The 23876-nt window shown below is 34.8% G+C and overlaps 1 protein-coding gene across 1 annotated transcript in view; it reads left to right on the top strand.

The window, feature by feature from the left end:
- Epha6 (EPH receptor A6) overlaps window positions 1–23876 on the top strand; it is a 785836-nt gene that overhangs the window by 576514 nt on the left and 185446 nt on the right. Inside the window, exon 11 of the mRNA XM_076868894.2 lies at window positions 15043–15228. Coding sequence (XP_076725009.1) covers window positions 15043–15228 — 186 coding nt within the window. The remainder of the gene's footprint in view (window positions 1–15042; window positions 15229–23876) is intronic.

Here is a 23876-nt window from a genome sequence, read left to right as displayed (position 1 = left end):
CTTTTCAGCAACACATGGAACATTTTCTTGAGATCATATATTGGATCACAAAACAAAATTCACAAATTCAGAAAAATTGAAATTATATTATTTATATTTTCTTACCATGAAGGAATAAAACTGGAAATCAACAGCAAAAGAATCTTTGGAAAATATGCAAATTCATGGCAACTAAACAACATTGCTGTTCAACAAACAATGGGTCATGGAAGAAAAAAAATCAAAGAAGTTCAGTTCTTAAAACAAGTAAAAATGGAAATACAACAAACTCAGTTTTGTGGGATACATCAAAAGCAGTGCTAAGAGGGAAGTTTCTAGTAACAAGTGCCTACTATCAAAAAAAAAAAAAAAAAAAAGAAAGAAAAAGAAAAGAAAAATTTTTCAAATAAACGACCTAACAATTCATCTCAAGTCTTAGAAAATCAACAAGCCAAATCTAAAATTAGTAAACAGAAATAAGTAACAATGATCAGAGCAGAAATAAAAGAGAGACTAACAAAGAATACAATAGATGAAATGCAGTTGTTTCTAATCACCAAACCAGTAGCTAAAATAATCAAAGAAAAAGGAGAGAAGTCCTAAATAAATAAAAACCAGAGATTAAAAAGGAGTAATTAAAATATTAATAATATAATAAAAATTAATTAAGATATTAAAATATTTATATACAAAGTGTTGTTAGGTAGGAACTATTAGGAACATCTATATATTATCAAATTGAAAAACCTAGAAGAAATGCATAAATTTCTGGATACATATAACATTACAAAACCAAACCATGAAGATACTGAAAACCTGAGCAGACTGATTGAAAAATAATGAGATTGAATAAATTTTTATAAAGTCTCCAACAAAGAAAAGCCCAGGGCCCAAATGGAATCACCCATTGACTGAAATATAATCTCATTTTAGTATATATTCTTTCAGTCTATTTCCTAAGTATGAGAAGTTTACATTTTCTTTTCATAAAGTTGTAAAAAAACACTATATAATATTTTGCTATATATACTTAAGGCAGTTTTATATTCACTTATTATAACATGCAGTTTCCATGTTATCATAGAATATGACTTATTTTAGTAGCTTTATAAAGACTTTAAAATCAGTCTCAGTTTTTTCCATTATTTTTGAAAATTATATTTTACCATTGAGTATCATATGAGTCTTTATAGAGCAATATTTTTGCAGTTCAAAATTCATTACAATTTCAGTCAATATAATAATGAAATAATTAGGACTTACGATACTCTTATTTAAATAAAGCCCCTCAAAAGTGATAAAATAAGTTTTTTTCAATGAATATATCCAACCTAACAAAATTCTATGTTGTATTTTTTTCTCATTTTAATGTCATTGGATTTGTGTTTCTTCTTACAATCAACAACATTTATAGTTTAATGTTTAATTGTTTCATTTCTGGAAGTACATGTAATAATGAGACATGTTACAATCTAGGTCTCAGTGAAAAAGTGTTTTTAATATATAAAATAGTGAAGTATAGATTTCTCTAAAAAAATAAATTATGATGAATGTTCCCTGAGAGGAAAACTGACTGAATGAAATTTTAACTAAAATAATGTTTACATTAGTGAAAATGGAACATTAATATGAAAACATACTTTTTCATGTTTATTATTCTGTTAGAACATCTGCCTATTATTATCTCTGGAGAATAAATAAAAACACATTAAAATGTCTACCATTTTGAATCATGGTTTAATTTACAGAGGTGTTGGCGATTATCTATGAATATTTTCTTTAGCTTAAGATAAAATGATCTAATAATACAGTTTTATTTATAAACCATTAGTATAATAAAGCTAGGGAAAGTCTTTATTGCTGTTAAGGACTCATAATATCATTTTTAATAGTAATTCAGGACACTCACCGGCTTTTTTAATCAAGATAATTATCTATGTACTTTGGGAAAATACTTTTTTCTCTCATTTCTTAGAGCATTTGACCACTACAGTTGGAAATCCACTAATTTCTCTTAGACGTGGTTTTTTAAACATTGTCCTTCCACTGCAAATACTGATCATTTTTATTGCTTGACTGAATTCCAAAATGTCTTATTTGTGCTAGTACAGGAATTCTCACATACTGGGATAAATGATAGCCTCTCATGCTTGCCTCCCCAAGCGACTCTTGAAAATGTTTAGTTTGTACTTTCACATGGAGTTAAATACTCAAGCAGGTGTCTGTCATGAGGACACCTGTCCAATCAAACATTGAGTAATATTAGCTATCCAAGGTATTCACTGTGACAGACACTAGGGCATCAAAAAGAAGGCAAAATCAAATCTCTGCTCTCAAAACTATCATGGTGTAGTGGGAAAGACAAATGAATAAAAAGTCACAATTAATATGAGAAGTGCTGCTGATAATGATTACAAAAAGGAACATTAGAGAATATTGAGAATTCCTGCCTAAAAGAGGATATTATTCAGCCTAATGGGAACTAATATTTGAGAATTCACTCTGTGCCAAGCTATGCTAAGCGCCATCTATATATGACGAAAAAAATAGTGGCTTTTAAAAAATTCACACATTTATTATTTTACAGTTCTCTGGACTAAAATGAGGATATTGGCAGGACCAATTCCTTCAGAGGACATCAGAGAAGAATCTGTGTCTTGCCTTTTCCAATTTCTAAAGGTCACCTGCATCCTTGTCTTATGGCTCCTTTTCTGCCTTCAAGACCAAAATATAGCATGTTCAGATCTCTCTCTTTCATTCTCTTAGCTCTGTTTCCATCCTCCCATCCTTTCACTGGCTTTCTTGCCTCCTTCCTATAAGGACCCTTGTGATTGCCACCATACTCTCCATATTCAGGATTATTAACTTTATACAGCTGTAAAGTTCTTTTGCAAAGTAAGGCAACATACTCACCGGTTTTGTGAATTAGAATATTGACCTCTTTGGCAGGGACATTATTCAATGAACCATGGCTACTCAGTGAATTACTGGATAAAGTAGGGAAAAATAGATTTTAGGGAGATGTTATGAACTGACATGTGTCCCCCACCAAATTCATATGTTGAAACCCTAACCTCCAGTGGGACTGTATTTGGAGATAAGACATTTAGTAGATAATTAAAGTTAAATGAGGTCATGTGATCAGGTCCCAATCCAACAGGATTGGGAGATTTGTAATAAGAGGGAGAGAGCAACGTCTTTCTCCCCACAAGTGTGCACCAAGGAAAAAACCATGTGAGGACACAATGAGGAGGTTGCTACTTACGAGCCAGGAAGGGAGCCCGGAAGGGAGCCCTACGAAAACTGAAATCAGCTAGCACCTTAATCGGGGACTTTCCATTCTCCTCAATGGTAAGAAAGTAAATTTTTGTTATTTAAGCTAGCCAATCTATGGAATTTCCTTATGACAGCCTGAGCTGACTAATAATACAGAAGAAGATAATTGGAGTCTTGCAGGTGTTAATACAAGTATACAGTTCAAGAGAGAAATCTGAGGTATAAATGTAGACTTGAAACTTAACAGCCTAAAGGCAGTAGTTGGTGGTAAAGAAAGACATTAACCTGAGATATTATGTATACTAAAAAGAGAATATATCTGGGAACAGAGCCATGCATTTCAGGCAACACAACTATCAAATTCTCCAAGAGTGCTCAGCAGATGGTTAAATTAGCCCTAAATTTCAATTGCACTATGTATATAGCTAAAGGGCAGGTGGAAGTTGTGGTAACAATAATGGAAGCTACTAGAGACAGTTCGAGGCATTTTATGTATCTTTACTGCCAATAACTCTGCAAAACACAGTTAAGTTTTATAGACAAAGGAACCCAAGACTCAAAGACATTGAGTGATTTTCCTGAGTCACAAAGATGTTTTCAATAGATTTGATTTCTAACATAATTCTTCTGATAGCACAATGGAAAAATCAATTTTGATAGAAAATCAAATAGAACCAGTTTTGAAATGCAAATATTTCTTAGTCTAAAGGGGTGCTCTTTCTATCTACCCTCAGGCAAGAAAGCAGGTTGAAATGAGAGGCTCTCTGGTTGAGGCTGATACACTGAATGAAAAAAAGGTGGTGTGGGGGTAGAGCTATCAGTGCATTTGAAAAGTTAAAATATTATGAGTAAAAATATTCACGAAGAAAGTAATATACTAGACTTTATGATATCAGAGGAGACAGAATTTTAATTTTCTTGAAGACAGTGCTACATTTGGGAGCATGTTTTAGCAGAAAAGAAAACCTACTCTAAAAGAAACAGTAACTCGAAGGTTTGGAATGTGGTGTAGGGAAAAAATTGATAATGTATTATTTATGCTTAATTTGATAAGGAAGTTAAAAGACCTCACTCAGTTTTTAAAGAAATCCTGCTTCCTAAACTAGATTTTATAGACTTTAACAATGAAGCACACTCAAAATGCCATATTTAACATATCCTTCATGGGTCAATATGATTTTCAGACACTTGTACATAGAACTTTTAAAAGATTCCAATAGCTTTACAAATTTTAGACATTAATCTGTACCTTTCCGGTAGTAGATAGGCAGTAGCTATTAACCCACAATGATACAAAAGCAGGAAAAAGTAAAATGACTTCCTGTAATGCTGTACAACAAATTAGTGGTAAAGCCAGAGATAGAAGCCCTAATATCTAACATATTGTCCTGTCCCATGTGTTTGTCCACTTCTGATTGACGAGGCTTGTTAAGCAGAAGTTTTCCATTATCTTGAACTTTTCTGTGGAGTCAGAAGCATTGTTATATCAGTTCACCTGGTGTTCAATTACAAATTTTCTTTAAAATGTCATTCTTTTTTCATATGTAGAAGGTATGCTATGTATCAGGAACAAATCAGGCAGAATTAGTCATAAAGATACTGGTATCCATCTTTGATTGACAGGCAGTGAGTGAATACAGTTGGTTAGGTAACTCTCCTGAGAATATTAATAATAATGGAATTTACCTTAAGACCTCAGGAGACTAATATATTCCTCTAGAGCAGAATTAAAAATCTAATGATATATGGTTTTTTTCCTCTATGCATTTTTTTAAAACTCTTTCTGTTTATGACACTTAAAAATATTTTCCCTTGGGCTGGGGATGTGGCTCAAGCGGTAACGCGCTTGCCTGGCCATGCTCAGGGCTCTGGGTTCATCCTCAGCACCACATAAAATATAAATAAAGATGTGTGTCCACCGAAACACTCTCTCTCTCTCTCTCTCTCTCTCTCTCTCTCTCTCTCTCTCTCTCTCTCTCTCTCCCCCCCCCCTCTCTCTTTAAAAAAAATTTTCCCTGGGCTGGGGATGTGGCTCAAGCGGTAGCACGCTCTCCTGGAATGCGTGTGCAGCCCGGGTTCGATCCTCAGCACCACATACAAACAAAGACGTTGTGTCCACCGATAACTAAAAAATAAATATTAAAATTCTCTCTCTCTCTCTACCTCTCTCTCTCTTTAAAAAAAAAAAAAAATTCCCTATTGCTTCTGCACACAGAAAGGGGAGTGAATTATGTTCAGTTGGTCTTAAAAAAAAAAATTAAAGAGACTGAAAACAAAAGATATTGGGCCATCTTCTAACTCTGTAAAATAAAAGAAAGCAAAAAAATTTTATGCAAATTTTAAAAATGTTATTATATTTGAAAACTCTTCTATCTCTACATCTACTCCAAGATGATCTAATTTTGAACCTAGATTTGTTGTTTTTCCCCTCATGCATTTATTTCATTCATACAGCAAATATTATAGAGGTGTTTATTATGTACTCAGGATAGTGGGAACAAGAGATAGCAAGACAATCAAGACCTATGCCATCATAACTAAGATTATAGTTGACAGGATAGGGTCATGGGAAAGGGTTGAGACAACTAATAAATGAGTAAACAAATCAGAAATGGCCTACAAGGATAATTCAAATAGTCAAAATCCTAAACAATAATGTGGTAATATTCTTAAGGCAAAGTGCACCAGGAGCACACTACACTTAAACTATTTGTGTTTATTACTCATTTAAGCAGAGGAAAATTCACACCATGGAGAACTATAGGATGTATCAGCAAGAGTATTAGGACTGATATAGGTTTTGGAAGGGTGATTTGGGAGAGGGTCTAAGGTAGTATGGATTTGCTTTGAGCAATGGCAAATCTATGATTGCATATCCTTTTTATTTTATTTTATTTTTCATTGATGTGATGAGACAGAAATCTTGACTATAATGACTCCTTTTTGTTTAGTGACTCCATTTTGTGAAACAGCCATGCCAACGAGAAAGGTCATGACTGGGACAAGTTTCCTTTTCCTTTTGTTGTGGAAACCCTCGAGAACATTGAACTATCTAATTGGACTCTGTTTCTGTAACTGGGTAACTGGGCTTATTTTGCCTAAGCCTCCTGCCACCTGACTGCAATCTCCCGCTTCTGTAACTTGGCTTGCTTGCATTGGCTAAACCCCCTAACATCCCTTTTGTGTTTTTTTTTTTTTTTTTTTTTTTACTTATATATGAGGCCAAACTGAAGGAGGTGTGCCACTCTGAGGATCTCACTTTTATTTTATTTTATTTTATTTTCTATTTTTTTTTTTAGGATCTCACTTTTAGAGAGTAGAGTGTCCACCGCTGACCAGCAATAAAGGCTTAATTGGAATGGTAATGTGTGGTCTGAGAGTTATTTGAGGGTCTTGGTATCGGTGTAACTTTGACAAATGACAGTTGTACATATTTATGGGATATGATATCTCTATTTAGTTATATTATAGAATGATTTAAAAAGCCTAATTTTAAAAAAACACCATCTTACATAATTATCACTTTATAAAGTCAAAGCCTTAAAACCTATTTTTTTTAGCAATTTTGAAATATAAAAAGCTTTATTTTAGTCATCATGCAGTGCAATAAATCAGGAAAGTTTATTCCTCCCATCTGACTGAAACTTTGTACACTTCAATAAATATCTTCCCTATTTCCATTCCAACTCCCGCAGGATCTGGTAACCACCATTCTACTCTCTACTTCTATTAGTTTGACTTTTTCAGATTCTATACACTCACAGTACATATCCTTCTGTGCATTGATTATTTCACTTGGCATAATGCCTTCCAGGTTTATTCATGTTCTTTCAAATAATAGAACTTCCTTCTTTACAAAGGCTGAGTAATATTACATTGTATGTATATGTATATATGTATATATGTGTGTATATATATTTCACATTTCCATTCCCCCTTTTTAGTTTTACTTTTTACTTTATGTATTTTTCTATAAAAGTTGTCTTTTTTATAAATAATTTCAAAATGTGAGTATCATGAGGTTAAATATGAGATTCTTTAAAATCCTCTTAAAAACTACTCAGGAGAAAAAGCATCAAATGTGCCTTCTTGTAATTTATGTACTGTCAATAGACTACAACGCAATTTCTGTTTAAGCCAAATATACACATATTTTTCCATTAGCATATATGTTCCATAAATTAACAGAGACAGGTATTAGGCATACACATTGTTTTTCTGAAAAAGCTCAGTCATTTGGCCAAATGATAAAATTGTCAGTTTGTAATATTCATGTGTGTGTATCATTTAGTATTGTTTTCATCATGTTTGCTCTTATATTTTGATGTACATTTGACTCATCATGGTCTACTAGTTGATACTAGTAGCTGATGCATTTTATCACTTTGAAGTCTGAAAGCCTTCCCATATTTTCCTCATCCACATATTCAATGATGAACACCCAGGCTGTCTACATATCTTACCTATTTGTGAATAACACCACCATGAACAAGTAAGTGCAGTTATCACTTCAGCACACTGATTTCATCTTCCTTCCATATTTATCCTGAAGTGGGATGGCTGGATTGTGTAGTAATTTTTAATTTTGTGTAGAATCTTCGCAGTGTCTGCCATATGTCTATTTCCTATCAACAATGCTTAAGAGTTCTCTTTTCCCCACACCCTCCCCAACACTCGCCTCCTTTCATCTTTTTTCATAATAAACACTTTAACAGGTATGAGGTGATATTTCACCATGCTTTTAATTTGCATTTCTCTGATTAGTCATAATGAGCATTTTCTTGTATACCTATTGACCTTTGTATGTCTTCTTTTGAAAATATCTACTTAGGTCTTTCATCCATTTTTAATTGAGGTTTTTGTGTTCTTGCTATCACATTTTTTTTGAGATTCTTATGTATTTTGAACAGTAGCCCTTATCAGATGTATGGCTTGCATATGTTTTCTCCTACTCCATGGGTTGTTTTCTTTATTGTTTCCTTTGTGATGGAACACAGGATTTTATTTCTGGGTTTCCTATTCTGGTTGCATTGCTCTCTTTGTCTGCTTGTATACAAGTACCATTCTCTGATTCCCATAGCTTTGTATTACATTTTGAAGTCAGGTGGTGATGCTTCCACCTTTGTTCTGTTTGCCCAAGACTGATTTGGCTATTCAGTGTCTTTTGTGGCTCTATACAAATTTTACCATTATTTTGGAAAATGAAATGGGAATTTTGATGGGGGTTACATTGAATCTGTAGATTGCTTTGACTAATATGGCCATTTTAGCAACATTAGTTCTTCCAGTCCATGAACACAGGGTACCTTTTCTTTTTTTTTGCATCATCTCCTATGATTTCATCAATGTTTCCTAGTTTCACAGTGTATTTTTTATTAAATTTCTCATTTTGTTTATGCATTGGTTTCTTAATTATTTTAGTTATTCATATGTATTTTCTCACCTTTCCTTGCTTCCTTAAAATGACTATTTTGAATATTTTTCTGGAAACTCATATCTCCCTTTCACTGGAGCTGCTTATTGGCACTTTATTAGTTTAATATTACAGTGTTACTTTTGCCTCATTCTTTGTTATTTACATAACTTTGCATTAGTGTGTGTGCTTTTGAAGGAGCAAATTCCTCTGGTAGTCCTTACAGTCTGGTTTTGACAATTCGGCTGCTTCTCCTGTAAGACTTCTTGGCTGATGGTGTTGCCCCTGGCACCACAGTTGAATGCGGTTGTATCTGGGTCTCATAGCTGGTGCTGAGTCTTCAGAGAAGGCTGCAGTTGGTGGCACTGTTTCTAGGGATTCTTGTGGGCATGAGTTCTGTATATTCCCTGGGTGGACAGAACTTTCTCCAGGACCTTGATCTGGTGAGGCTGGTGCTGCAGTGATAAAGGATTGTTTCAGGGTCTGCAGAAGGCAAGTCTTTTACCACATGTACTGGTGGGTGTGGCTTCTTCCAGATCTCTAATAGGGCTCCCAGTGGATCAGCGAATGGGTCACAGGCCTAGCTATACTGTGCTAGTGGTATATGGCTGAAATGGGTTTGAATGGAGACACAAGGTTATTTCCAGATCTACACCTGAGACTGAAATCTTCAGGCCTCTTTTGAGGAAAGCAAGCATATCTCTCACGAATTTCCTGTCTCCTTCTGGGTTCCCATTTGATCAGACTTGCTTTCAGACTATAGTGGAGAAAAGTTAGAGCCAATTTATGAGGTCATTTCAGGACCCACAGTGGTTCCAGGTTCAGGAAATCAGCCTTTAGGAGCACTTCTGGATATGCCTTCCTCTGGATCCCCAGGTGGACTGAACTGCTCTCTGCAGGCAAGAGTGGCCAGAATCAAAATCCAGGGCCACTTGAGAATGCACTGTGGAATAAAGTTGGCAAGACTGCCATGGAGACTCAAACACATCTTCTGGTGGTGCCCCAGCTTTGTAGTTCTGCTCCTAGATTGCAGCTTGGAGGGACTGAAACTGAGGTTCAAGGTTATTTTGGAATGTGCTGTAGGAACAATGTTGGCAAGCCTGACATGGAAGCACAGTAGGGAATATAGGAGCATTTTTTGAGCAATTCCCTAAACAGTCAGGATAGCTCCAAGGCTATAGCAAAGAGGGGTTACTGCCTATAGGACTCCTTTGCTGTGTGGAAGAGATCAGCAAGCCTGACTCATTAACATAAATGGGTGAGTCTTCTTTGAGTCCTGTGCTAACAATTCTACGCTGGGACTTGAGCCAAGGGACCATAGAGCAACACCCCAGGATAACATTCAGGCCTACTGCCAAGACCAAATATCAGCATGCAGGCAGACTTGTTCTGCAAGGTGCTTTGTTCTGGATTCCTCCTAGAGGTTTTGGCTACTGGTTTTGTTTGCAAGCCCAAGGCCAAATGGGTCTGTATCCCAACCATTTGGAGAATGGTCATTTCTAGGTTCAAAGCTAGAGTTACAATCAGTGAATCTGCCACCCATGTTTGGATCTGTCCTCTCCAAATAATTTTCCTAGGTCTTAGGCTCTAGTGGGGTTTTACATCTCCTAGCTGAATGTCATAAAGAGATCTGTGTCCACAGAGAGAATTCTTGTATGGGTGGTTGAAGAAAAATTAGAACCAATTTACAAGGCCATTTCGAGAACCATCTTACTCTAATTGCCCCTTAGATATCTGTTATAATTGCCTTCCATTCACCCTGTGGATGAGGGAGGGATTTCCTTGCTAGTGTTCTGGAGATGACCACACACAGTACTTTACATTGGACAGATGAGATGACACAATATTTATTAATCATAAATACACACAGTCCAGGGGAAGAAGACACTACACACCATGCAGGATCACATGGAAGTTGGAGTGAACAACTAGGATTGTGGTATGCAGGCTTCATAGTGTCAAGAGGGAGGGTTACCCCGATTCACTAGGGAGTATGTGATTGTCTCGGTTGAATCATTCCACAGATGGGTATGAAACTGAAACCTATTACTTATGGGTGAGGAGGAACCTGGTCTGTTTGATATGAAGGGTTGTTTGGCTCGGGGACCTTATCTGCAGCAGTAGAGTGGGCAAGAGAACTTGCAGCAGGATATTCGATTCCCTCCCAGGTTCCTACAGCTATTGAAGCAGCACATAATATTGGTCCTATATTTAAAGACTTTAATTAATCATACTATTGGGGGGGCTAGAATTAGAAAAAGCTATAATTGTGGTTTTTTTTCTCTTATAAGTAACACGAATTTTAGCCAAAAGACATGAATATTTGGTATTTTGCGTGGAACAGTACACTTGCCTCTGTCTGGGCTTAGACAAAATTATGAAGTGGTCCTGCTGTCATTTTGTTGTTGTCTCAAAGTAGCCTTGTCTGAAGTTGTTATTGTATTTGAGAGAGTAAAATAGTCTCACTCTCAGAGCCAGACTGGCCTGTGAATGTTAGAGGGTCTCTCTCTCTCTCTCTCTCTCTTTTTAAATTTTTCCATTTAGAAGGACCAATTGGTAAGAGGCCAGGTTCAATGAAAAGTGGGTGGTTAGGGAAAGTTTTATGAATAAGAGCTGTCAGAGCTCAGCCATTTACTGCTAACAAGGAACTATCCACACAGAAAAGGGTTAGAGAGGTATAATAGAGAAGAAAAGGAGATGAATCCTAGTAGAGAGCTGTCCTGTCAGGCCAACAGCAAGTATGAGGAAAGAAATATTTAGTCTTGCCTAAGAGACTTGATAAAAAATGAATTAAAAAGTAAGAAAAGCCTCGGGAACATGATTATTTGCTTCTTTGGTTCTTGAGAGATTGGAGGTGAGGGGGAGCCAGCATCTCAGAACACAGGGAGTAAATTTTTGTAAAACCTCCAAGTGATTGGGATATGACAGGCCTCTAAGTGGGTTGTCATTCACCAGCTCACACGCCCCTCACAATTCTAGTTCAGTTGTATGGGAATGTTTTTGAAAATCCAATACTAATTGATATTTTAACATGACCCTGTATATTATGCAAGAAAATTACTTGTCCAGAAAGGTTTTACCACTATCCAGGGAGATAGATGGGGTTGTTAGTTAGCGAATGCTCTTTTCAGTGGCAGAAGATCAATTATCTTAGATATAATTTTCTTTGCTCTCTTGAAACTGGATTGAGTGTAGTGATTTTTCCCAAACTGTCTAACATACAGCATATTTCAGATAGGTCTCCATTTTCATTCAATAGTAAAGGATTCATAGGATACGTCTTTGTCATCCCATCCACCTGGCCATATCCACTTGATGTGTTTGAACATTATAAAATGGTTCAAAGACATCTTTTTACCAATGGGAAATTAACATGCTAACACAAGAGTACAGTAGCAATAAATAGCCTACAACACAGAACAGTGGCCATAAGGATGGATTCTAAAGCCAGACTAGCTGGTACAAAAGAGAACTCTACCACTTCCTAGCTATATCATTATGGACAAGTTACTTAGCTCATGTGCCTCAGTTTCCTCATCTATAAATAGAATAATACGAGTATCATCAAAGGCTTGTCGTGGAGAGTTTATGTATTGAATTCTTTGACTTGGCACATGATAAGCACTGAATAATCTAATAATGATTGCAACTATATATTGGGAAAGAAAATATTAATAATAATAATTAACACCATATCCTTATGGTCAGGAAGTTAATTATGAACTAGCCAGTATTTGTAGATGTTCTCAGATATTATTGAGTAATAATTTCTCTTACTTAGGGTTAAGTTATATACAGGGCTTCTATTCTTGCTACAAGGGCAGTCACATAATTAATCCATTTGGGACAATATCCAAAATTATACATTTAACTTTAAGTATTTTTTTTCTTGTCTTTCTCATATGTATTATATATCCCAGCATAATGTGGATAAGAATTTTAATACATTCTGTGGCTGAGCCATTTGGACTTTTCCTAAAGAATGCACTGGGAGTCTCAGATCTTTAATTGAGACAAACCATATTTAGTGCCAATGAAATAAGTGTGATAACAGCTTGATCATGCAAAGCTTGACATGAAGAAAACACCTGCCTGGTGTTAATAAGATACATGGATTTTAGACAACAGAAAACCAAAGAAAATTTCCACTATGTCTGTCTTGATAAAATACCAACAGAGTTCTCATTTATTTCATTATATTCAAAAATTCATTTGAATTCCTATGAAATGTGAATAGGAAAATCACAGTGATTATGGTCTCATACCAGGTGATAGGTTGTAAAATATTACTGAATTTTTATAAATATTAACAGATTTTTAAAGGCAAAGTAAAAGAAAAAGAGAAAATAAAAAAATTGTATTGTTCCACATATTCATTGGAAAAGAACAATGATCTGAGGATGAAACTCAAGTATCTTACTATGCTTAAATATTAACATATACAACACCTTTTCTCTCAGGGCCCAGAGACTTGAAAAAGAAAAACATTGAAATTTTCTAACAGTTGTCAGATTTTGTATAAGAAAACATCTTTTAAATATCAAAAACATAACTAAGTAGAGCAAATAAAAAATCAAAAACATATTGCTGACAGAACTGAAAAATTACAGCTTCATTTTCTGGGAAATACAAACATCCATCCTCCAACAGGTTGAGACCATCCCTAAGTTAAAAAATACTATTCTAGACTCTGATGCAAAATTTATGCAATATTTATAATACCCCAATATCATAGGCAGTGAATTTTATAGAGAAAATAGTTTAGTGTTTTTGGCGTATTTTTTTCTAAAACATGTATGAGAACAAACTATATTGTTACACTATTTTCCATTGCTAATGGATATGTGTGCAAAATTTTAAAGAAGAAATGCTTGGTCCTATTTACTTTATAGTTTTTAAAAAAAAAAATAATTTTGTGTCTATATCAAAATATAGTTAATTTTCATGTATAGTCAGCAGTTAGTTGACTGTGATAAATTGGTCCAAAGAAAATATGGATAATTGAAAGTTATGAGTGCAAAATTTTAATTCAATCTTCTACAATCAAACTTATATTATATCCAACAAAGACTAGAACTGGTAACTAATAGATCAACTGAAGATATTTAAATTTTTATTCCTTTCACCCTTGCAAATATTTAAACAAGTTATTTTGTGATTAGCACTTTACAGTTTATAAGCACTGTCACATATATTCTAATTTATTTATTGTCTTTCCAATAAAACCCTCTGTAATTCTATAATGTCCTCAATTTATAAGTAAATAAATTAGGATCAAGCATCATGCTTCTAAGTAAATGCAGGTGATTATCCCTAGAATAATTAACAGTCTAGAATTTTAGGCTTTGTTGAATGGATTGCATTGCACTGAGATTGCATTGCACTTCTTTCCCAAAATAACAACTCAAGTCTCCTTAATGCCCAGAGTCCACATCATTCTCTTTACTGTTTCCGACTTTTAATTCTTTTCCTTTTTTGTATTCCCTCTGTGCACCCATCTTGAATGTCCCTCCCACCTTCTCCAGGAAGTCAGCCAGCCCCTGCTGTTCTTAATGAATACAACCTTTACACAGATTGGTTTGAGAGTTCTAAGTGCATCATTTATGTACATTCAAATTCTGATACTAGACTGTGAGCTCAGGAGATAGCAGAGACCAAGTTTCATATTTCTTTGAAACTCATTTACAGGAACATAGTATTGGATATATATATGTAGTAAATGCTTGATAAATAAAATATTTGGTTATTATTTAATCTACCCAGTGGAGTGAGTATTGAAACATAAATCATCTTGCTGTATTTGTATTTCCATGCATGTGGCTTGTAATTGAACCTATATAATTACAAATTGTAGTTGAGTTCAGTGTGTTTTTTTCCAATATATTCATACATTAGTTGACCCTAGCATTGATTTCTAATGGTCAGTGAAGTCCAAGCCTGTGGCCTGGGGAATGAAATCAACCACACATGCCTGATGGATTCCCCGAATAGGACAGGCATGTGGCTCATATATCAGAACTGAGAACCAGAACAGGAAATGTTATATTGTGATTGCTTTTCTATAAGAATTACATTACCATCACCCATTCTGCTAGTCATAATTTCTCAAAAGATCAGGGATTTCCTGTGGTACACAGCATATGAAAATGTATTCCATTTTATGTAATGGTGTAAATGCAATGTAAATGTATACGCTGTCAATCAAGCATATTATCTATACAAACTTAATTTTTAAGAATGTAAATTTTATGTGAAAATAGTACACTTGAACATCTCTGCCTTTTAAAAAATGTATAGCATTTTATGACAATTTGCTTTTTCTGAAATATAAACATTCTGTTTAGATAAATAACTCCTTTTGTTCATATTTTAAGGTGAATTTGGAGAAGTCTGTAGTGGGCGTTTGAAGACACCAGGGAAAAGAGAGATCCCAGTTGCTATTAAAACTTTGAAAGGTGGCCATATGGATCGGCAAAGGAGAGATTTTCTGAGAGAAGCCAGCATCATGGGTCAGTTTGACCACCCAAATATCATTCGCCTAGAAGGTGTTGTCACAAAAAGTAAGTTTCTGATTTCCTTCATTATTTCTTTTCTATGTCAGTCTGAGATTTTTAAAATTTGATAACAATAGCACAGTCATTAAGAGAATAACAGTTCAGATATCATCTGATATTACCCCTCAGAGTCTTGATACTAAGCCATGACATTATCAGAGTTTGCACTGGTCACCAAATAGCTTCAAAATGGTATTACCTGTAAGCCATTGCTAATTTAACCTGAAGTAATGAATGCAAAGTAAAGCATTATATGTATGGTTTTTTTTACTCAAAATTTTTGGAAGAAAGTTTCAATATTTTGGATCATTAAGGTAAAATACTACTGTTTAGAAATAAATTTTATTCATCAATAGAGAATGTTTTATCTAAAACAAAACATTTTGCCAAAAAGTTTACTATGGAGACCATCTACATAAATAGCAATAGAAATAAATTGTTAAAATTGATATAAAGTGAAGAAAAGGATTATAGACTCTGAAGTAAAAAATACTGCTTTTACAGAAATAATGGGACCAAGGCCATTCCTTCAAAGGGCAATTTCTAAAATATCCAAAATTAGTCAGATACTCAAAGAAACATATTGATAATATTCACTTTTATCTGAATGATAGTTCATAAAATGCAATAGTATTTCTTCTTATTTTATTCACTAATGAATTATACATATAAATTCCAACACACTGGCATTAAAATTTCTTGAAAATAATTTCAATCTTTGAAAGGGGTATATTCTTTTACAGAATAGAAATTTCTTTTTAAACAATTTAAAGTTGAAATTTTATTTCAGATTTGGAAGGAGAAAAGCATAAAAGCTTATTAAAATCATGTAACTGGCCCTCTTACTAAAATTTCTCATAAGATGTCGAGCAACATGCTGCCCAAGGGCAGCAGATTACATACAGCCATGAAGTTTGGAAGGCAAAAAAGAGATTTTGACAGCAGGAGTTGTAGTGGACTGTTAGTGGGCTTAATGAGGTCTTTTAATATTATGCTCTGTGTAACTCTTTCCCACACTCTGAGCTTTTCCATATGTCTAATTGGGCCAATGAGACATTAGGAAGTGTGAAACAAGTGGAGGCACTTTACATATTATTGCAACACTCCTTCCTAATATGCAGCACTGCAAAGCAGAGGAGTAGTGAGACTTTCCAGTCCGCAGCCACATTGGGAGCTCCCTGCAGAAGCACTGAATGACAGCCTTGTGAATGAAGCATCTCAAATATTTCAACCACACCCCTAATCCCTATCACCACTGACACCAGATGGCAGAAGCTATGGCCTGCTTTTGGAGCAAAGAAGTTATCCAGCTCAGTCCAGTCAACCCATAATATCGTAACAAAAAATAAAATGTTTTTTTTAAGCCACTACATTTTTGAATGGCTTGTTACACAGTTGTGGATAACCAAACATATAGAATTTAGTTAGAATTCAGCTCTTGTAACTTAAAATTAGTGCTGTTTCAGGTAAATTATTTTACAATTCTAACCTTTACTTGCGCTTCTATAAAATGGGGTGGAAATAACCCATTACCATATTGAATAAAGCACTTCATATCTTTTCTTCTTTGCAGTAAAGCAGTACTTATAGCAAAGGAATACTATAAGAATTAACTGTAAATGTATAATGCATTTAGCATCGTATGTGACTCATGGTAAGCCTCATTTAACAGGAACCATTATTGGTACTATGTGTATCAGGCATTTTACACAAACATTTTACCATTTTACCTTCACAGCAGCTCTTGTATCAATATCCATATTTTAAAAATGAGAAACTAAGACTCAAACAAGTTAATTAACCCACATAATTAACTGCTAACCCAAAGCAGCAATATTGGTATCAAACAGAAGTCTGTTTAAGTGCAAGGGTTTTCTTTTCTCTTTTGCTATGTCGCAGTGAGTCAAAGTTTTAAACTTTAATTACTTTACCTAAAGTAAAGCAATGCTCAGTAGTGCACGCCTGTAATCCCAACGACTTGGGAGGCTGATGCAGGAGGACCACAGGTAATAGAATCAATCCTAGACAATTGGCAAGATCCTAACTGCAATAATAATAATAGTAATAATTAAATAGATAACAATCTGAATTAAATAACAGTGATTTTCAAAATAGGAAACATATGCCTTAAATTAATCCTAAAAGGAAATTAGGAAAGAGCCTGCTATGCATGATACCCAGTGAAGAATCAAATCTAAATGAGAGAAACCGAGAGACAAAGAAATACGTGTTAATTATTTCATTTATATTTTCTGACTTCCTCGTCATTAATTTAGCTTGACCATGTCATGTTATTTCTTCTGTTTTATATGGCAATCAGAGGATAATTGTGCAAGAAAGATATAATTTTGAAGTTGAGTTATGAATCTTTGGAGTGTATTTAACATAACAATTTAATGTCAAAGTCTTTTTATATGTGATTGCACATGAGATATCTTGAAATAAGTGTTCAACAAAAAAATTGAAGATAAAAAAGTATCAGATCTGTATTTTTGATAAGTCAAATGATATGTCTTTTTCATGTATTCCCATGTTTTTACTTATATATTCTCATATATATGTAAATTAGGGCCTATGATAAGGAAAAAGATGTATAGACCTATGAAATGTAGGATTATAAAACCTAAATCATCTGAATAGATTTAATATGATAATCTGTGACATCTGTCTCCCAGTTTGAAATAGTTTATTTCATATAAACATCCAAACAAGGAGTACAGTGATTACATCTTTAACAAACTTATCCAAAAATGAGACCGGTGACCTGTACTTAGTCAAATTTATGTGATCCATGAGTCAAAATCCTTGTCACATTTCTTTAAGAAAAAAAGGAAATAAAATCCCATTTATATAATAAACTGAGAAAGGATAGATTTAGTATGCTCTTGAGCAATAATCACCATTATAATTTGAACTTGTAAGAGTGAGCCCCATGTATGAGTGGTGTGGTGCTGCCAGGGTGGGTGGTGAGAACAGAGAAAGAAATAATTCCCGCAAAGATAAGTGGGCATGTTTATACTGTTATCATCTTGCCTCCAGGGCTATGGATTTGCTAGGAGAAAGGCAATAAATAAATGAATGAATGCCTCATTCCCATAAATACATGATAATTGTTCCAAGATTGCCCTTAAGTAGCTAAGAGATAGCTAGCAATTAATGCTCCCTGAAGATCACCCCATTACATAAAAGATAATACTGATGAAGATGAAGATGCAGTGTAGGTTTACAAGGGCATATTTGTAGAGTATCCCAGGGCCCGAGAAACAAATGCATAGACTCTCCATTAAAAGTAATGCAAAATTATAGATCAAAATCTTCATAAAATCCTTTTATAAATTCTTAATATGTATACTTTTAATCTTGTAGTTTTTTTTCTGAGAGATATGTATTATAAAGTTCTTGGGAATGCTTTTCTTTCCTTTAATATTTGTGCATATAACTGCTTTTATTTTAGATGCAAAGGTTAAATGTTTAAAAGCTGTATTATTCAAAAGTGTTTCTGATAAAATTTGAACCTATTTATATGATATACATCACAATTTCATTAAGATACACCTGATATAAAAAGAGATTAATCAGCCTATAACTATGTGCTTAGAATGTACCTTTTCTCCAAGAAGCAGATAAAATCATCAGTTACATGACAGACTTTTAGCCATAAGTAGCATAAATAGTAGCAATTCATAACAGATAATGTATACGCCAGTGTCATTAACTATATAACTCACAAAAAAAAAGAGCTACCCTTCTTAAAAAAATCAGAATTGCAGCACAACAATGAAGAAATTTAATACAATAACTACACTTCAGGAGACTGGGCCCTGCCATTTGAATTCATGATGGTGGAAGAACCAAAAAGAGAAACAATGGATAGTAGCAACTATATTTAGGTATATAATTATATCTCAACTAAATCATAACTCCAGTAAGAAGTAATAAAAGCAAATCAGGATAACATACAAATTCTTAAACATAACTTCATTTCACCATATGACCTTCACAGTATTAAAGGTACAATAAAAAGTTCTGAACCTGCTCAAATCCTCTTTAATTACTCAAGATTACTGTGACTTCCCTCCAGGGAGTTTGGGGGGCAACATGGAACATAACTAGAAAAATAAATTAAAGCTAGTCAAATACCTTGTAGTAAATGCATAAGAACTGCTGCTTCTAACTGATGACTTTTATCTTGTAGTCTGCTTATGAAATAATAGACATTTCCCAAGATTTCCACTATTACTTTTGCCACTGATATATCTTCTTCTCTTCCTCCTTATATTCAGACAAGTCGTATGACCTCTTTAGGCCTCATTTTATTCCTTTGTACAAAAGACGAAAAAGTGCAGATTAGACTAGAATCCGATAAAGGTCACATCTAGCTCTAATATTTTGCGATTCCTTTCCTTTGACAAAAGAAGAGAGTCATGAAATGTTGGTGTGGAAAATTTATGCCAGTGATAACTTATCACCCCAACTTTCTTATAACTTCAGATTCAAAGTGATGATTCAAAGAGATAGAAAAGGAAGAAATGAGAAGTACCTATATTAAAATTTTTGAGTTATAATCTGTAAGGTAGAAAGTTTAAGGGTAAAAATTTCCCATGAGGAAAATCAGAGTTTGGAAACTGTATTAGCTCTCCATCTTCAATGGTTTAGACCTGGAATGTCTCCTAAATCCTCATATATTGAAGTCTTGGTCCATAATGCAACAATATCCAGGGTTGGGGTTTGGGGGGAAGCGAAAGGATCTTTAGGGATGTAATCTTTTCAGTGGATTAATCCATTTTATGGATTAATAATTTGAATGCACTCAGGAAATAGGTAGAAACTGTATGCAGGTGGGGCATGGTTGAAGAAGGTGAATCACTGGGGGACTATATATTATGTCCCTGGACTCTTCTTCAAGCCTCTCTTTCCTCACTGCCCTGAGCTGAGCAGCTTTCCTCTGTCATACCCTTCTGGTATGATGTTCTTCCGAGCTTCAGTCTAAAAGCAATGGAACCAGCCAACCTTGAAAGGAAACCTCTGAAACCGTGAGCCAAAAACAAACAAAAACAAACAAACAAAAAACACCTTTCCTCCTAAGTTGCTTATGTTAAGTATTTTGATTGAAACAATGAAAAGCTGACCAACACAGAAACAATCATTATAACAAAATACCTGAGGTTATTAACTTATAAAAGAAAAGGTTTATCTTGGCACATAGTTTTGTAAGTTCCAGTTGTGATTGATCACTTCCTTTGTTCTCTTTTGGGTCTGTGATAGGGCAGCACATCCTGCTAGAAGCACGTGGCAGAGCAGAACTACTTACCTCAAGGCCAGGGAACAAAAGAGAAAGGAGTCAGGGACCTTCAGTCCCCTCAGAGGGCACAACCTAATGGCCTAGGGACCTGGCACTAGGTTCTATTACCTCCTAATAATGTTACCCCAGAGACCAAATCTTTGACTTTGGGGGATTCATGAACATCCAAATTGTAGCAGATATATAGTATAAATCATAAGTGGTTAAAATGTTCTATAAATCTGTTTCTAGTAACAGAGGTTAGAATGTTTGTTTGTTTTTCCTGTGATTTGGATGCTCTGAAGGGTTTTCCAAGAAACATTTGCTTAGGACACTGCTCATCAGGCACTATTATTGATTAAAACCTAGAGATAGAAAAGAAGCGACCAGTGCTCTTGAGAAGCTCATTTGTTGGTGAGAGTCTACTGAGGTCAGTATTTCCCGATGCAGTGTAGCATATGCCATTTGGGATGAAATTATTCATTCATTAATTCATTAAATATTTACTGAGTTCTCATTCTTCTAGTCACTGTTAATACAATAATGAAAAAGAAATATCCACTAGAGGAGACAAAAAGAATTATGAATATATAAATATCATTTTAGGTAAAAAGCAAAAACTGAATGCAGGAACCAGACTTAGGTGTGATAGGAGAGTATTCCAGGCAGAGAAAACAACTAATTCTAAGCCTTTGTGCTAAGAAAAAGAATTTGGTTTGTTAGGGAATCAAATAAGCTGGAGAAAAGTAATGACAGTGTAGGTTACATAATGGAATAAAAAAGTACCAGCAGAGAAAATTATAAGTTGGTTTGTACTATAATCCAGTTGAAGAGTAATGAGAAAGTAGGTTAAATAGATATAAAAATATAAAAAGAAAGGAATAGATTTGAGAACTATTTCTAAGGTTAAGAGACTTTAGTGACTATTTGATTGCATAGGGGGAATGAGAAAGAAGAGATGTTTTTCAATGACTCCCAAGTAAGTAAGAAAGTATATTGGAAATTCTGGTGAGAGAACAGATTTAGAGATAAAATGATCTTTTCTGATTTGGACATGTTAAGTTTGAGGTGCCTGAGGCTTCCAGAATGCCCCTCAGGCCTGGCTGGGAGTCTAGGCTTTAGGTGTAAGTGAAAGAGTACTCAACAGATAGGGGATGGTTGGTGGTTGAAGCCAGGGGAAGGATGCAATTACCCAGAAGGTGGAGGAGAGCCAGTACTAAGAGGCACGCTGAAGAAGAGAAGTTCATGAAATGAAAGACAGAGGAGCAACCTGAAAGAGGAAGGACAGGTTTCCAATGATGAGAGAAAGGTCAGTAGAATAAAGTGAACTGGGTAGCCACGTGTAATAAGGATTGAAAAACATCCTTTGGGTAGAGTAATCAGGAGGGCACTGTCCATCAAGCTCATTGAGAGGGCACAGGATGCATTGCAGTGTGGCACAGAGCAAGACACGTGAACACTGCGATGGAACTGGTAGCTTTTGAAATGCAAATCAGATACTGTTGATTGTTTAAATTTCAGATATTGAACATCCTTTATTTATTCATTCAAGTGGTACTTATTAAGTACTGAGCTGCCATGTGCTCAGCTCTTCTCCAAGCATTAAATATTCAGCAGTGAATAGGAAGTCCCGTGTCTGGTTTCTCTAGGTCTGCCTTCTCTGATTTCATTCATCTTGAATCCCAGATTGCATTTATTCTGAATGGCAAAGGTATTGCCAAATTTATTCTTATTTCTCCTATATTTCCTTTCCTTTTCTAAACCCCTGAGGAGATGAGATAAAAAGTACCTTAACCAGGTACAGAGTCAGATAACTGTGATATGAAGACTGTGGTCTCTGGAAGACTCACCTTCCTAGCTTCTTCTGGAGTTAACAGCTGCTTTTTTTCACCCTGTGACTTAATAAGTAAGATTACCTTGCGAGGGAATGCATAGAGGGCTAAGGTGGTATTAAAAGTTTGAAATAATTCCTGGGATGTATATGAAAGAGAACTGACCAGGAACTGACAAGGAAAGATTATGAGTATCTGTTTTAGTTAGCTTTTTTGTTGCTTTGACCAAAAGGACTGACAAGAACAACATAGATTAGGAAAAGTTTATTTTGCTTAACAATTTCAAGAGGTCTCAGTTCATACATGAACAATTTCATTGCTCTGAGCCTGGACTGAGGCAGAACATTATGGCACAAGCGTGTAGCAGAAGAAAGCAACTGAGAACATAGCAATAGGAAGCAAAGAGAACTCTGCTCACCAGGGACAAAATATATACCCCAATGGCATGCCCCCAGTGACCTACTTCTCCAGTCATACCCTACCCACCTAGAATTAAGTCTCAGTCAATTCATATCAGTGGATTAACCCACTGATTGCATTACACCTTTATAATCTGATCATTTTACCTCTGAAAAATTTTGCACTGTCTCACACATGAAATTTTGGGCAACACATGAAATCTGAATCATAATAGCATCTCTGAGCAGTCAGGGACCTGTAGATATTGACAAAACTTGCTGCCCTCTTATCAAAGAGGGAATCGGGGATGAAATAAAAGTGGGAAGAGGTGAAACCCATCAGAAGAGAGGTACCACAAAAAAAAAAAAAAAAGATGTTTTTCTGTACTTTCTCTCTTCTACTAGCCTTAAAGATTTACCCCTTGCTGTTGCTGAAAATAGTGATGAATTATTCTTTTGTAATCTCTGGACTCTCAAGGGATTCATAGAACATTAACTGCAAAGTATCTACTCTTTAGAATTATTATGTAGACATATTGATAAACAGAAAACAAACCAAATGTGACTGTAACTGATAATAAAAAGATGACAAAAACCTGGTGGCCCTAGTGTCACACTTTGTTCAAAGAGTACTGGGGCTAATTGGGATCATCAGCTTGTTTTCTTTCTGTCAGAGAATATTTCCCTCCTTATAAAAGAGAATAAACCTTTTTTGTATTCAGGAGAAATTTGTTCTTATACCTTCAGTATTGAAGCATTTGAGATTTCTCAAGGTCATTCACTCCAATCACCTCCCTAGATCTACTTCTAACCTGCTCCCTGCTCCTGTGGTTCTCCTTGGGTCCCTAAACTATCCTGCTAATTATTGGGTAGATAGTAATAAGTAGTAACAGTTTAAAAAATCTATTAACAAATTGTTAAGTGTGAAGGTAACACTGTATCCTCTAAGAATTAAGAGAGAAAAGGGAATGTAAATGCAATTTTATTCACATATATTTTCTTTTAATACCCCCAAATAAAATTGAATGAAGCCATGTAGAGGGTGAATTCTTATTCATTTCAAAAAGGAAAAAAAAAGTCCTTTCACACCATCCATAAGATAAGATTTGTTCTGAGTAAAGAGTGTGATAAATCTGAATTTGG

This window comes from Callospermophilus lateralis, chromosome 10, assembly GCF_048772815.1.
Source record: "Callospermophilus lateralis isolate mCalLat2 chromosome 10, mCalLat2.hap1, whole genome shotgun sequence".
Classification (NCBI taxonomy): Eukaryota; Metazoa; Chordata; class Mammalia; order Rodentia; family Sciuridae; genus Callospermophilus; species Callospermophilus lateralis.
The sequence above is the reverse complement of the archived record's forward strand: the minus strand, read 5'-3'. Positions and strand labels throughout refer to the sequence as shown.